Source organism: Orcinus orca, chromosome 8 (genome assembly GCF_937001465.1).
Source record: "Orcinus orca chromosome 8, mOrcOrc1.1, whole genome shotgun sequence".
In the NCBI taxonomy this organism is placed as follows: Eukaryota; Metazoa; Chordata; class Mammalia; order Artiodactyla; family Delphinidae; genus Orcinus; species Orcinus orca.
In genome coordinates, this window is record NC_064566.1 from 161,787 (window position 1) to 176,091 (window position 14,305).

Sequence of the window (14,305 nt, forward strand, 5' to 3'; positions counted from 1 at the left end):
TTTGCCTAGGAAAATAGAAACTCCATGAAAGAAGGGACCGTATCTGCCTTGTTAGATACTGTGCCCCTTAAGTCTCTGGCTCACAAGGACCCCAGGTATCTATTGGCTGAATGGGCACATGGTGGAGGACCAGGGGGCAGAGGGAAAGCAGTGCACACACGGCAACATGGAGATATACATTTGTATATATGAGGTCTGGAGAGACACAATGAGATTTACAGCACAAAACTATTGATATATGTTTAAAATACACACGATGTGATGTATATCTTAATGAATGTGCAGATAACATGGACATGGAAAGGGGATTGGAGGAGGGGAAAAAACAAGAATGGGGTGGGGGAAGGTTTGAAGAGATGTAGGTGTTGCTCACAGGACAGATGACAGATCGACAGAACGGCGGAAAGTGGCCAACTTGATTCTATGCCCCGAGGTCAAAATAAAAGGGAAAAAAGGGTAGTGTGGCCGTGTTAAGACTGCAACTTCCTGGATGATCTTGCCAAGATGAGGTGGGGTCCACGTCCCCTCCTCTCAAGGCTGGGTGGCCTATGACAGCGTGTGGCAGAATTGGCATGCCGTGACTCTCCAGGTGCTTTGCCCTGCTTGCTGGAGCCCAGAGGCCGCTGCCCTGGAGTGGCCGTACCCTGGTGCTCTGGTTAATCATCCTGGCCAAGCCCAACCGTCCCTGCCAAGGCCCTGACACGAGGGTGCAGAAGTCTCCCGGTGAGTCCAGCCCAGCCACCGGAGTCGCCGCCCCCAGCTGGTCACGTCTTCCCACCTGAGGCCCAAGACATCCTGGGGCAGAGGAGAGCTGTCCTGCGGGGCCCCGTCAAAAGTCCCGAACCACAGACTCCAGGAGCTTAACTAACAGTTGCTTTACAACCCTGATGCTGGGTGGCTCATTACACAATAACAGAAAACTTTAACAGATGGAGGAAGGGACAGAGAGAGGAGTCAGCCGGGCAGCTGGGCAGAGGGAGGGCTGGAGGAGACGACAGGGCAGGCAGAGGTGGCAGTGGCCCAGGCAGGAATGGGAACCAAGTGGGCAAAGTTCAGCATCGGCCCACACTCCCCTCCCACCTCCAGCTCAGCAAGAGCCACACCTTGGACCCCAGGCTCAGGTCAGAAACAGGAGGGCTACGTTCCCTCCCGCCCCCTTCCAGACAGCCGGGGCACCTCCTCTCCATCTTCACCCTGCCCTCAGTGGAGGCCGCCAGCTCGCCCCTCCGCTGCCGCTGTCCGCCTGGCAGCCAGCTCAGACCCTGGCCCTCTACGCTAAGTCCTCTGGTGGCTGCGCATGCCCCTCAGGGTGAAGCCAGGTGCTTTTGAGACCCTCCTCAGTCTTGCCTGCATGGATCCTGTGCACCCACGCGCCTCCAGCCCCCCTGACCCACCATCATCACCTACCCCACTATGTCTCTCCCCCAAACTTCCTTTTTCTTCTTCCCACGTTGTCTGAGCCCCATTCCTCCTGGCCGCATTCTTAGCAGGAGGCTTACTCCAACTGCAAGCCCAGGCTGCCCGCATCCTTCCCCTCACGTTCCCCAAGCTCCTAGTGTCTCCCCATCACGCGTCCCTACACCCTTGTTCTCCGTGTCCCCACTGTCCCCCGACCCATAGCCTGCTCCTCCCGCGGCCTCCATCACTACACCCCGTGACCCCGAGTCCCTATGTCCCCCGGTCCTATGCACCACTCCTTGTCTCGTGCATTCTCTGCCCCTTGACCCCTGTCCCCGGTTCTTCACACCTCCCCATACACCGCATCCCGGGTCCTCCGCAACCCCAGGACCCCGCGTCCCCGCGCTGCGCGGGCCGGCGCGCCCAGGTGGATGCGCGCGCGTTGCGTGGAGACCAGCGGCGGGCACACCCGAACCCTCCGGCCCCGCCCCCCGCGCCGTGGATTGGCTCCCCTCAGGCTGGCCGGGCCCGGATTGGCTCGCGCGGCGCGGTGGCCGGGCCCGTTTCACGGTGGGTAGCACCGCAGCGTGGCTGCTGCTCCGTCCCGCCGAGGCCCCCAGGAGCTTGGAGCCCGAGCGGCCAGGCGGGGCCGGGCGGGGACACCGCCGGCGGCAGCTCCGCCGCCCACCCCGTGCCCTCGGCCAAGGGCAGCCCGGGGCCGCGGCCGCACCCTGGGGCCGCGGGCGGCGGACAAAGGGCCATGCAGGGCCGGGGGACGCGGCGCGGGGCGCGCTGGAGCGGGGGGCCGCGGCGGCGCCGCTGAGCGCGGCCCGGGGCGGAGACGGCCGCGATGCCGTGGTTCCCGGTGAAGAAGATCCGCAAACAGATCAAGCTGCTGCTTTTGCTGCTGCTGCTCACCTGCGCCGCGTGGCTCACGTACGTGCACCTGAGCCTGGTGCGCCAGGGCCGCGCGCTGCGCCAGCGGCTGGGCTACGGGCGAGGTACGGGAGGGGGCGCGCGCCCTGGGGGCGGGGGGCGGTGAGGGTCGCGAGCAACGCGGGTCCCGGGCCCTCCCATTGCGCCCAGGCCTCGGCGTGGGTCAGACCCGCCCGGAGACCCCGTCCGCCCTTCCCAGCTCGGCGACATTGGGGCAGGGGGCGCGGTTCGGCTCAGCCCGGCCAGAACGCCGATGACGTCAGCAGTGACGTGCGCGACCCTCTTGGGGAGCGTCCCCGAACCCCGGCGGATGCCGGGGTCTGGCCTGGAGCGGGTAGTGAGTGACGGGGTTAACGGTGGGCTCCTGGGGAGATCTCCGCTACCGGGCCCTGCATGCTGGGATTTCCGAGAGGCCAAGTCTGGCTGCGCCTCCGACACGTGCCTGCTTAGCAGAGCCTCGGTTTTCGCATCTGCTGGGGAGGGGCAGAGACCCAACCTCAGGACGGAGAGAGAGGGGACTGGCGGGAGGGAGCTGACCCTTGCAGTTGGAACGCTTCCTGGAGGAGGTGCCCTAGGTAAACCTGTGATCAGGGACTGAGACGCTTGTGTGTTGAGGCGGGGTGAGGCGTGGGGATAGGGATCCAGCTTGGGGAGCACCGAACGGCCTGGAGTGAACTCTCCCAGGCTCCTCGAGCTCACGCTCTAGTGGGGACAGACAGTGAACCCGCAAATCAGGTCCTGGTGAGCGATGTGGGGAAGAGCTGGGGAGGAGTCCTGCCACTTTAGCTAGGGGGATCCCAGAGGGCCTCTTGGAGGTGGTGACTTTTGACACACACTTGGAAGAGGAGGAGTAGAGTGCTGGGGGGGGGGCGGGGGGGCGGTGATGAGAGAGAGAAGGAAGCACCTCAGGGCAGGGATGGTCCCAGCCAAGCTGCTCCTGGCCCTTCTCAAGGAAGAGAGGTGTCCTTAGGATGGGTGGTGAGAATCTTGCTTCCCAAAGACTCAGAACCATGATCTTGCCCCATGAAGTCCTGGGCCACCCCACCAAGGGGTCCAGAGTTCCCTGTTCAGCCCCACAGCTGGCACCACAGACACCCCAGGCCAGGGGTCACAGGCTTGTCCCACCCCACCCCACCCCCAGAGTCCACGCATCTCACAGCTACCACACCCTCTAGGGGCCCCCAGCACTGTTCAGTCCCTCATAGAGGCCCCCCAGCTACCATCAAATAAGGCAGGACCCCGGAGCGTGACCCAGTGACACAGACGTGACCAGCCTCCTGCTCAGCTGCCCTGTGTTTTCTGAGCAACCACAGCCCTCCCTAGCCTGACTTCCCAGGCAGCCGGGGAGCCTAACTCGGCAACCGCGAGGGGGCGGAGGTGTGGGAACCCCACTTCTGAGGCCTCCTCTGCTCTCAGCTGGACCAGCGAGGAAGCTGTCCTTGCTGCTCCTCGGTGGGCAGGAGCTGTTCAAGGTTATGGAAGATCAAACCCTCAAGCAGCTCCTGCCAGGAGCAGACCCAGCCGGGGCTCTCGCCCCTGGGGCTGCAGCCCCGCCTCCTGTCCCGCTACCTGGGCTCCCACCAGGGCAGGGCTTGTGGGAAGCTGAGCAGCTGGACATGTCTGAGGCCCTTCTGACTGTCCTGTCAGCACTGTGTTCACTCCCACCAGAAAGGCTACCTTCCCGGGGTCCAGCAGCCTATGCAGGCAGAGGTGCTGGCAGCCAGGAGGCAGGAGGCCCGTGTGGATCTCGCTGTGCTGGGGCTCAGCCCCTGCAGGACAGTGATGGCATCCTGGCTTGGGACCCCACTGTGGAAGGTTCCCAGTACCCACAGAGTTACCTTTGTGGGCAGGGAGCATCAGGGCCAGGCTGTGGGGATTTGGCCGGGAGCCTGTTAGGGGCTCACCTCCCAGCTGGACAGGTGACAGTGATTGGGGGGGAGAAGCAAGTGGGCAGGCACCACCGGAGCCTCACAGGCACGAGACCGCAGGCAGCCCCCTCCCCCAGAGAAAGGGCCCAGGCCAACTGTGTCAGTCCGGGAATCTAGCTCTTGGGGTCTGGATCGAGGGACGGGCATAGACTTTGAAGGCCAGGCTTGGCCCTGGAGGAGAGGGGTTCCTGGACGGGGGGTCCCCGGATGGGAGCACCAGGGGAGGCAGACGTGGCGCACAGTGAAGCCTTGCCTTCGGAGGCTCAGATCCCAGGGTATGGAACCCCAGGCCCACAGCTTAGGGAGGAGGTCTGGGAAGCAGAGGGAGGCAGGGGTGTGGAGGTGGTCTGCCCCAGGCGTGGGGAGTTAGGGGGGTGCCAAGCTCTAGAGGTGTCCACAGAAGGGATCCGCAGGGGGACAGTCTCCCTCCGGGGCCGCCTTGGCCCCATGTCCTCTGGAAGCTGGACCAGAGTGCCAATCCCTCCTCTGCCCAGGTGGGTACCAGGGCTCCTTTGGTCCTGAGCCCTGGCCTCAAGGGCAGCAGGTGGCACACGTGCCATGGGCTGGGGCTGGCGTAGCCTCAAGACCACAGTGCCAGCTCACCTGACAACAAACTCCAGCACTAACCTTTGGCTCTCAGTTCTGGTAAAGGAGTCAGACACCAAACACTCCAGCACACAGGAAAAGTGCTGAGGGCACAGAGCAATCCTGGGGGCCTTCCTGGAGGCAGAGTCACTGATGACAACAGCCCCACGGGTGTGTGTGTGCAAGCATATGTGCTAGCATGTGCACACACATAACTGCTCCCTCATGCCAGTGGGGGCTGGGAAAAGCCAGGTGGGGGACTCAGGCAGGGGCCGTCCCCACGGAGGTGGGATGTGGGAGAAGGGCCCAGCCGAGAGCACTTCCAGCTGTAGGGTGGGGCATCAGGTAGCATGAAGGGGCAGACGTGGGGAGGGAGGGCTTCAGTGGAGACACCACCGGCCATCCTGACCCCAGCTGACCCCAGCGGCAGGGGCTGTGGCCTTGGAGAGCCTGGACCCCAGCCCCGCCTCATGTGCCGCCCACAGATGGTGAGAAGCTGAGCGGTGTGACAGATGGCCGGGGCATCCGGGCTGCACTGTCCACACAGAGGGCAGAGGACTCCAGCGAGAGCCGTGAGGAGGAGCGGGTGGTGAGCAGGGCTGCGGGGAAGAACACCACAGCACACACGAGACCCAAGGCCAGTCCTGTGCTGGTGGCCTCAGGACCTGTAGGCCGTGAGGACACAGCAGCACACTGTGCTCCACCATGGAGCGTGGCCCCAGCCTGGGTGGACGCATCTGGTGCACGTGGGGTGGCCAAGGGTCTGCTCGGGTGGGTGTGCACGGCCGGGGCGTGATGGAGTCAGGGCTTCGTGGCTGCACGTGGAAGGGATCTCTGTGAAGTGAGCCGGCGGGTGTGGCGGGCTGTGTCGCGCGCTGTGTCTGGTGCGCGTGCGTGTGGCTGTGGGGCTTCTTCCTGCCCTCACGTTCCTCAGCTTTGACCCTGGTGCCCCTTCTCTCCCGTAGCCCGAAGGTCGGGACCCAGACGCGCTGTTTCCCTGGGGGGCTGGAAGGCCACTGTCGCTCAACCTCACCCGTCAGGCGCCCTCGTGGCGGGAGGAGGTGAGCTCTGCTCAGCGGCTCGGCCTTGGGGAGGGCCGGGGGCAGCTGTGCAGAAGGTAAGCCCTCCTCCCACCCCCAGTACAAGGGGCAGGTGAACCTGCACGTGTTCGAGGACTGGTGCGGGGGCGCCGTGGGCCATCTGAGGAGGAACTTGCACTTCCCGCTCTTCCCTCATGTGAGTGCTGGGGTGGGGGGCGGCTGGCCCGCAGGTGGGCGGGGGCCTTGACATCAGAGGCCGCTGCCCCCCCAGACTCGCACCACCGTGAAGAAGCTGGCTGTGTCCCCCAAGTGGAAGAACTACGGCCTCCGGATTTTCGGCTTCATCCACCCGGCGAGAGATGGTGCGGGGACGGGGGTGTTGGGGGGCAGGGTGTCATGAAGCCCCCACCGACCCCTGAGCCCTGTCCTGTGGCCTAGGAGATGTCCAGTTCTCCGTGGCTTCGGATGACAACTCTGAGTTCTGGCTGAGCCCAACCGAGAGCCCGGCGGGTGCCCAGCTGGTGGCCTTTGTGGGCAAGGTACCCCCACGCGCAGCCCAGCCCCTCCATCCACACCCCTTGTCTTCGTGGGCCTCCTGCGGCTTGGTCACCTGTCCCCTCCAGCTTCTCAGGAGTGGGGACTGGATGGGGCTGGTGCCCCAAGGAGAGGGTGAGCCCCCTGCCCCTTCTCTGTTACCCTCCAGACTGGTTCGGAGTGGACAGCACCTGGAGAATTCACCAAGTTCAGCTCCCAGGTGTCCAAGCCCAGGCGGTGAGTGACTGTGGGAGTGTGTGCATGAGTGCGTACCCGTGTGTGCGTCTGTGTGTGAGGACTGGGTGACACGTGCATGCGTGAAGCCGCTGTTGCTATGCTGCCCCCTCAAGCCCCGCCTCCTGTAGGCTCCCCATCTGTTTGGGGCTTCTGGGGCACGGCGGGCCCGCCCCCTCACTCCTCCTGTCCCCAGGCTCATGGCCTCCCGGAGGTACTACTTTGAGCTACTGCACAAGCAGGATGACCGCGGCTCGGACCACGTGGAAGTGGGCGTGAGTGCGGCTGCCCTCTGAGGGCTTCTGGAGACCCCACCTCCCCTGCCCTGCCCTCCTCTTTCCGGCCACTCCCCGCAGGACAACGATGTGGACCCCGCCCGCCCCCCCCAGAAAAGCTTCCCATCTAGCTGACAAAGCAGGTGCTCAGGGGCGGGGCTTGTGCTCACAGAGGAAGCGACCCTTGAGCGGATTCTCGAGAGCTGAGAGACGTTCACAGGGAGACCAGTGGGGAGAGAATCTGGGGTGCAAAGATGAATTCCAGGTCTCGAGAACAGCAGAGGAATGGAACCACCTGGAGTCTTCTGGAACTCCAAGCAGTCTGGTGGCCAGATCCAGCAGGGCTTCCTCCTAAGGATGAGGCAACTGGATCTGCATTTCAGGGAAAACCCTCTGGCCACTGCCTGTTGGGAGGAATTTTCGTGGGTGGCCATCCATCGGTCCCTGAACCAGGGAGGTGGGAATAGAAGAAGTGGAAGGTCCGGGGGAGGGTGGGGGGGCGGCGGGGGGAGATGCCCAGCGACTGAGAGCCTGAGCCTGGCTGGGTGTGGGGTGATGACCAGGGTGGGCTAGGGGGTGGTGGGAGGTTGCAGGTGTCTAGTTTGTGTGTGGTGGGTATCACCCCAGCTCAGCTTAGCAGAGGGCCCAGACTGCAGATGCAGATTTGGGGTGATCTTGTGGAAGCCGGGGGAGTGACTAAGGGCCCAGGATGAGCTGGGAAGGGAAGAGGGCCTGGGACAGCCCCCAGGAAGCCCAACATGAGAGCGGTGGGGGAGGGAGAGTCTGCAAGGGAGACTGGGAAGGCACAGCCACAGAAGTGGGGGAAGTGGGGATGGGGAGGTCCAGCGGGGAGCTGGGGGGCCAGCTCTGACCTCCAGAAGGGCAGTGTCTGCAGAACCGGGGGGAGGTGGGGGCAGAGGCCATAACCAGAAGGTCCGGAAGCACCCAGGGTGTCAGGAAAGGCATCCTCACCTGCCTCCAGGGACCCCAGCCTTCTAGGCCTCTCCAGCTTCCCTGCTGTGCCTTCTCAGGACTGCTCTCCCATCCACCCCCCCCACCCCAAGCTTCCTGCGTCCGTGAAGGGGTTGCCCCTACTAGTTCCCCAGCCCCACGTCAGGGAAGATTCACTCCTCCCTGACCCAGCTGTGTTCCCACCTTGACCCCCATCCTTTGGCCCTGACCACCCTCTCCAACCCCCAGTGGCGAGCCTTCCTGCCGGGTCTGAAGTTCGAGGTCATAGGCTCTGCTCACATCTCCCTGTATACAGGTGCGGAGCCCAGTGCCTCTGTGGGGAAAGGGGAGGGCTCCTGATGGGCGGTCTCTTTGGGGTGGTGTCTGGATATGGGTGAGGAGGGATCTCTAGGAACTCCTGGGGTCCCCACACATCCTCTGCCCCTAGATGAGTCAGCCCTGAAGATGGACCACGTGGCCCACGTGCCCCAGTCTCCAGCCAGCCACGTTGGGGGGCGCCTGCTGCAGGAGGAGCCCAGAGCTGACATGCTGCGGCCCGATCCCCGAGACACCTTCTTCCTCAGTGAGAGGAGGACCCCCGGGGTGGGGTGGGGGGCGGGGTGGGGCAGGGCAGGGGTTCCAGGTCACAATGTGACCACGCCTCCCGTAGCGCCTCGGGTGGAGCCCTGGAGTCTGGAGAATGTGCTGGAGCCCTGCACCTACGCCCCCACCTACGTCGTCAAGGACTTTCCCATCGCAAGATACCAGGGACTGCAGTTTGTAAGTGCCCCTCACCAAGGTCTTCCCTGAGACCCAGGCCTCCCTCTTCCCAGGGTCCCCGGAGCCTCCTCCAGGCCCTCTGGAAGACGCCCCAACCTGAGCCCTCTGCCCGCCCCAGGTGTACCTGTCCTTCGTTTATCCCAATGACCACACACGCCTGACTCACATGGAGACGGACAACAAGTGCTTCTACCGCGAGTCGCCGCTGTATCTGGAAAGGTGGGTGGGTGGTGCCCAAGGAAGAATGGGCGGGGCCTCGGCCGAGCCTGGTCTCTGACGCCCCGCCCCTGCCCCAGGTTTGGGTTCTACAAATACATGAAGATGGACCGGGAGGAGGGGGAGGAAGACGAAGAAGAGGAGGTGCAGCGCCGAGCCTTCCTCTTCCTCAACCCAGACGGTGAGTGCCCCCCGCGCCCCCCGCCCCCTCAGCTGGGCCCGCCCTGGCGCAGCAGCTCACCCCACCCGCGCTGCCCACAGACTTCCTGGACGACGAGGACGATGGGGAGCTGCTCGACGGTCTGGAGCCCACCGAGGCGCCCGGAATGCAGGGCGGCCGCCGGCTCGCGGCCCCCACCGAGGCCCCGGCCACTCCCGCCCTGCCAACGCCTCCCGCCCCCCTGGGCCGGCCGACCCCCCGGCGCTCACGGGCGCTGAGCTGGGCCGCCCGCCCCCTTCCCCTCTTCTGGGGACGTGCACCTCCCCCCCGCCCAGCAGCCGCGGCCGAGCGGCCCCCGAAGGTGTATGTCACGCGGGTGCGGCCGGGACTGCGGGTCCCGCCCCAGGCCCCGGCACCGCTCAGCCCACGCGGCCCTCCCCGGCCACCTTTCCCTGGCGTCTTCCTGCGCCCCAGACCCCTACCCAGGGTGCAGCTGCGCGCGCGCCCACGCCCACCCCGGGCTCGAGGCCGCAGGACCGGCGGCCCCCAGGCTGCAAAGCTGAGGCCCCCGGCCCCGGCGCCGACCACCCAGGGGAGCCGAGAGGGCCAGGCACGCGAGCCGGGACTCACGGCCCCCACCACGGACTCGAACTATTCGTCCGAAGCGCAGCCCGTGACCTCCTTCCTGAGCTTGTCCCAGGTGCCCGGGGAGAATGAGGAAGAGGAGGAAGGGGACGACGAGGAAGGGGCGCAGGGCGAAGAGGCTGCGTTGGAGGACAGCGAAGAGAAGGCCGGTGCGGTGCGCGGCCGCTGGCGGGAGGACGCTGTCAACTGGCAGCGCACGTTCAGCGTGGGCAGCGTGGACTTCGAGGTGCTGCGCTCGGACTGGAACGACCTGCGCTGCAATGTGTCGGGGAATCTGCAGCTGCAGGAGGCCGAGGCCGTGGACGTGGTGGCTCAGTACATGGAGCGTCTCAACACGCGCCATGGAGGGTACGAGGGAGGGGCGCGCATGGAAATGGACGGCCTTGGCCTCCATGGGACTCTCAGACTTCCCCAGGGTTTAATGGGGCACTGCTCTGGGAATGGTACACGCCCCCCTCCCCCCCCCCGCCCCCCCGGAAGTGTCTTCTCACCCTTCTGGGGCCCCTTACCTCTCAGGGCCCCCGTCCTGTGCTAGGAGCCTTTCTCCCATCACCCAGGGCTGGCTCCCTTGTCCTGCACCTCCAAACCCCACACCTATTACCTTGGACCTGGACCTGAGGATGGATCTGAGCCACCCAGGTCTCTTCCAGATAGAGACACGCACGAAGGTCAAGCTAAGAACCCCTGGATCCCTCTCCCCACTGGCACCTCGCTGGCTGGGGTCTTGGTCCTCAGGGGAGGGCTCAGGGTTCCTGCCCCACTGGCCCTTCTGGTCTCCCCCAGGCCCCAGGAATCCAGTCTTGTCTCCACCCCAAGCAGGTATGGGGGTTGGAGAGTGGAGGCCCCAATTTGACCTGAGGGGAGGCCCTGAGGGGTTCTCAGAGCTGTGCTGAGTCCTTAAGTAGGGGCAGGACCTTCAGAGACAGGCAAAGGCTGGCCAGGAGGCTGGTGGGCAGAGGACAGGCCTCATGGGCCTTGAAGGCCAGGTGCAGGAGTCATTCTTCTTGCCTCCGATACACACAATTTGGAGCAGGACGCAGGTTTGGCCCATCTGGTTCATAGACAAGCATGTGGCTGTGTTGGAGAGGAGGGGGTGGAAGGGGGAGCCCATGACTGACAGGCTTGGTCCAGGGCAGCAATGGGATGGCCTGGACCCTTGGCAGGGGCTGGGGTAGATTGATTCTAGGTGGCTGAGAAGGCAAGCCTGCGCTTGGCTCTGAGCTTCCTGAGAGCAGCTCATCGTCCCATGGGCATGAGGGGGCCTGTCCAGCAGAAAGGTCATGGCTGCAGCCCCACCTTCCCTGAGCCGTGCAAGGGTGTGGGTGGCCCCAAGGAATGAGAGCACAGACCCAGAGCGTTTGGGGCAGAAAGTCCCTGATACTTGAGAGCATGGTGGGGATGGGCAGGGGGTGAAGGGAGGAATCTAGACCCCTGGGAGGTCACACCGGTAGGCTCCGAGGGTGAGGGATACTGGCTGCAAAGGTGGACGGGGGGGACGTGCGGCAGAAGGGAGAGTGACCTAGTCAAAGGCAGGGCCCTATCTTCCCAGGCCAGGGCTGGGGAAGAGCCAGCGGCGGAAGGCCCGGAGGCTTCTTCCCCAGAGATCAGGGCAGCCCCTGCGCTGGTGCTGGGGGGGCAAAAATGAGGCTTCTCAGAGGAGGCACCCAGGACCTTGGAGAGGAGGGCGGGGAGCCTGGGGTGAGCATCCAGGCAGGGGACACGTAGGGCAAAGACCCCACGGGAAGAGGCAGCTTGCGTATCTAACCTGACGGGGTATTGAGGCCACAAGGTAGACACCGTTTACCGGCTTAGAATTCAGACGTCTGAGCCTCGGCCTGTGGGCCGTGGGCGCCCCTGAAGGTTTCTGAGCGTGCAGCTGTGGACAGGGGTGGTGGCACCGAGGAGAGGACTGGCCTGGGCTTGGGGACGCCTCCCTTGTGGGCTGCCCCACGGAGAGGGAGCCCCGGTGTGTGGGCCTGCCTTCTGAGAAGGGAGCTCCCCAGCAGGCCTTGTGGTGTGGTGGGGGACGGGGGGCGTGCGGCACCCCACCCCAAGTCACCTGAGTGGCCACCTCGTTTCTGCGGCTGGGGGCGGCTTGTGGGAAGAATGGGGTTGGAGTCGTGGGCGCAGCCTCGGAGCCCGAGGGGGCTGACTGGGTCCCGCCCCGCAGGCGGTACGCTCTTCTGCGCATCGTGAACGTGGAGAAGCGCCGGGACTCGGCGCGGGGAAGCCGTTTCCTCCTGGAGCTGGAGCTCCAGGAGCGCGGTGGGCGCCGGCTGCGCCTGTCTGAGTACGTCTTCCTGCGCCTGCCCCGGGTACGTGCCGGTGACACAGATGGAGACAGGGAGAGTCCTGAGCCCGCTCCAGCTGTCTCCCCAGCCGCCTCCGTGCACCCCGATGGCCGCCCGGAGCTGTGCCGGCCACTGCGCCTGGCCTGGCGCCAGGATGTGATGGTGCACTTCATCGTGCCAGGTGCGTGGGAGTGGGGCTGGCCGGCCAGCCACCTGGGGTTGTGGGGGGGTGGGGGGTGGGGGGCCTTGTCCAGCAGGCCTTATGGGGAGGGGGGGAGTGCCACCGGTCCTGGGCAGGGTACCGCCAGGTCGGGTCCAGGTGGGTTCAGTATCCCCATCCTCCTCCAGTGAAGAACCAGGCGCGCTGGGTGGTACAGTTCCTGGCAGACATGGCTGCGCTGCACATCCGTACAGGGGACTCTCGCTTCAGTGTCATCCTGGTGGACTTTGAGAGCGATGACATGGATGTGGAGAGGGCCCTCCGCGCGGCGCCACTGCCCAGGTAACGGCCCCCACCTCCCGGGGCGGGCCAGGTGCAGCTTCCCTCCTCCCGGACAGGCATGGGTTTTCCTGCCCCAGAAACGGGTGGCTATGACTTCCCACCCCATATCCCCTTCCTCCCCCAGATACCAATACCTAAGGCGAAGCGGGAACTTTGAGCGCTCCGCGGGGTTGCAAGCTGGAGTGGCCGCGGTGGAGGTGCGTGGGCAGGATGGTGTGGGTGGAGAGAATGAGATGGGGGGTGGGGGGGGCCCTTCCGGAGGAGAGGGCGAGGCTCAGACCTCCCCGCTGTCTCCAGGATGCCAGCAGCATCGTTTTCCTCTGCGACCTGCACATCCACTTCCCCCCCAGCATCCTGGATGGCATCCGCAAGCACTGCGTGGAGGGCAAGCTGGCCTTTGCGCCTGTGGTCATGCGGCTGGGCTGCGGGAGCTCGCCAGGGGACCCTCACGGTAATGCCCTGAATGCCCCTCGGTAACGTCAGGGGTCCCACCCATGCCAGGGCAAAACCCAGGCCCCCGGGGGCCTCCCAACCCGCAAGGGAGGCCTAGGGCCCCATCAATGCCCCTTATAACGCCTAGGACTCCTTGTGGCCTCTAGGACCCCCAGAGTGCCCAGGACCATGCTCAGCCCCTAGGAACCTTCTCCAACACCCAAGTCATGCACAGGCCTCCCAGGTTATGACCAACACATTGGAGTGACCCCAAGAGCCCTCCTGAGGAAGGGCTTGCAGGACCTGGCGTCTGAAGGGCACCCCATCCCCGCCAGGTTACTGGGAGGTGAACGGCTTCGGCCTCTTTGGGATCTACAAGTCCGACTTCGACCGCGTTGGAGGCATGAACACCGAGGAGTTCCGGGACCAGTGGGGAGGCGAGGACTGGGAACTTTTGGACAGGTGACCACCTCCCCCCAGCGGAGACTGCGACTTCCACATCCTCCGCCTGTGGGTGGGAGGGGCCTCACGTGCTGACGGGACTCTGCTTTCCTCCCCCTCCGACCCCCAGATCTAGGCCTAGAGAGCTCCTTGGACCCCACCCCACTCCCCTAAACCCCTTCTCAGCTCCAGGATCCTACAGACTCAGGGAAGCCCTTGAACCAGCTCTGCCCCCAGACCCTGCAGGCCTCTCCTGGGTCCCTCTCCTCTTGCTGGGCTTGGACAGTAGTGGAAGCCCTGACACCCCAGGCCCTGGACCAGGGGCGTGAGCTCTTCCATTCCAGCCCACACCCAGGGTTCTGTAGTCTAGGGGCAGCCCTGACAGGCATGCCCTCCCCCTGCAGCCCCATTCACCCCCGTACCCCCAGTCTGGATCACCCCCCAAAGGTCCTCTGGGCCGAGGGGCAGCCCTGACTCGCCCTCCCCACCCAGGGTCCTGCAGGCAGGGCTGGAGGTGGAGCGGCTCCGAGTGCGGAACTTCTACCACCACTTCCACTCCAAGCGCGGGATGTGGGGCGTGCACAGCCGCAAGGCCGCCCGCAAGGAGGCCCCTTGAGGACCAGCGACCCCTCCCAGCCCCGGCTGCTGTCCTGCCGTGGCAGCTGGAGGCCAGGCTCTGAGCCTGGACCCTGGGGACCCAGCGGGGCTCATCCGGGGGCACAGCCACCACCCGTGCCTGCCCCTCTCTGGCCCCCCAGGCTGCTGCCCCCTCTGTGGCCGCCCCCCCCCCAGAGAGGCGGCCGTCGTAGCCGGCGGGGCCTGGGCTTGCCCCCCACGCCCTGTGCGATGATTTCTGTGAAATTTTGCCGTAGCAATGACATTGTTTCAGGATTTCCAAGAGTTCTGTCTGTTCCGTTTTTTATTCAGAATGAAATGAAATATTTTTTTTAGTTCTGA

General features: G+C 64.9%; 1 protein-coding gene across 2 annotated transcripts; it reads left to right on the forward strand.

Annotated features, from left to right (window-relative positions):
• Positions 1–1,993: 1,993 nt before the first annotated feature.
• Positions 1,994–14,305, forward strand: B4GALNT4 (beta-1,4-N-acetyl-galactosaminyltransferase 4). 2 transcript variants are annotated; one of them, XM_033402696.2, is made up of 20 exons: positions 1,994–2,399; positions 5,333–5,436; positions 5,813–5,908; positions 5,988–6,083; positions 6,159–6,249; positions 6,326–6,426; positions 6,591–6,658; positions 6,852–6,930; positions 8,131–8,197; positions 8,330–8,464; positions 8,552–8,661; positions 8,780–8,880; positions 8,958–9,058; positions 9,139–10,030; positions 11,853–12,154; positions 12,322–12,475; positions 12,600–12,672; positions 12,773–12,926; positions 13,243–13,369; positions 13,753–13,861. In XM_033402696.2, exons 1-20 carry the CDS (start codon positions 2,249–2,251, stop codon positions 13,820–13,822), a joined length of 3,072 nt encoding a protein of 1,023 aa, XP_033258587.1. In that variant the 5' UTR covers positions 1,994–2,248; the 3' UTR covers positions 13,823–13,861. The 2 variants fall into 2 exon arrangements, with proteins under 2 accessions (XP_033258587.1, XP_004278207.1); XM_004278159.3 differs by having other exon boundaries at positions 1,998–2,399; positions 13,841–14,305.

Bases quoted from the DNA above. Each gene is read 5' to 3' on its own strand.
- B4GALNT4 (XM_004278159.3), top strand. From the start codon at position 2,249: ATGCCGTGGTTCCCGGTGAAGAAGATCCGCAAACAGATCAAGCTGCTG. The intron at 5,909-5,987 runs GTGAGCTCTGCT...TCCCACCCCCAG, and splicing joins CGCCCTCGTGGCGGGAGGAG to TACAAGGGGCAGGTGAACCT. The intron at 10,031-11,852 runs GTACGAGGGAGG...CCCGCCCCGCAG, and splicing joins CTCAACACGCGCCATGGAGG to GCGGTACGCTCTTCTGCGCA.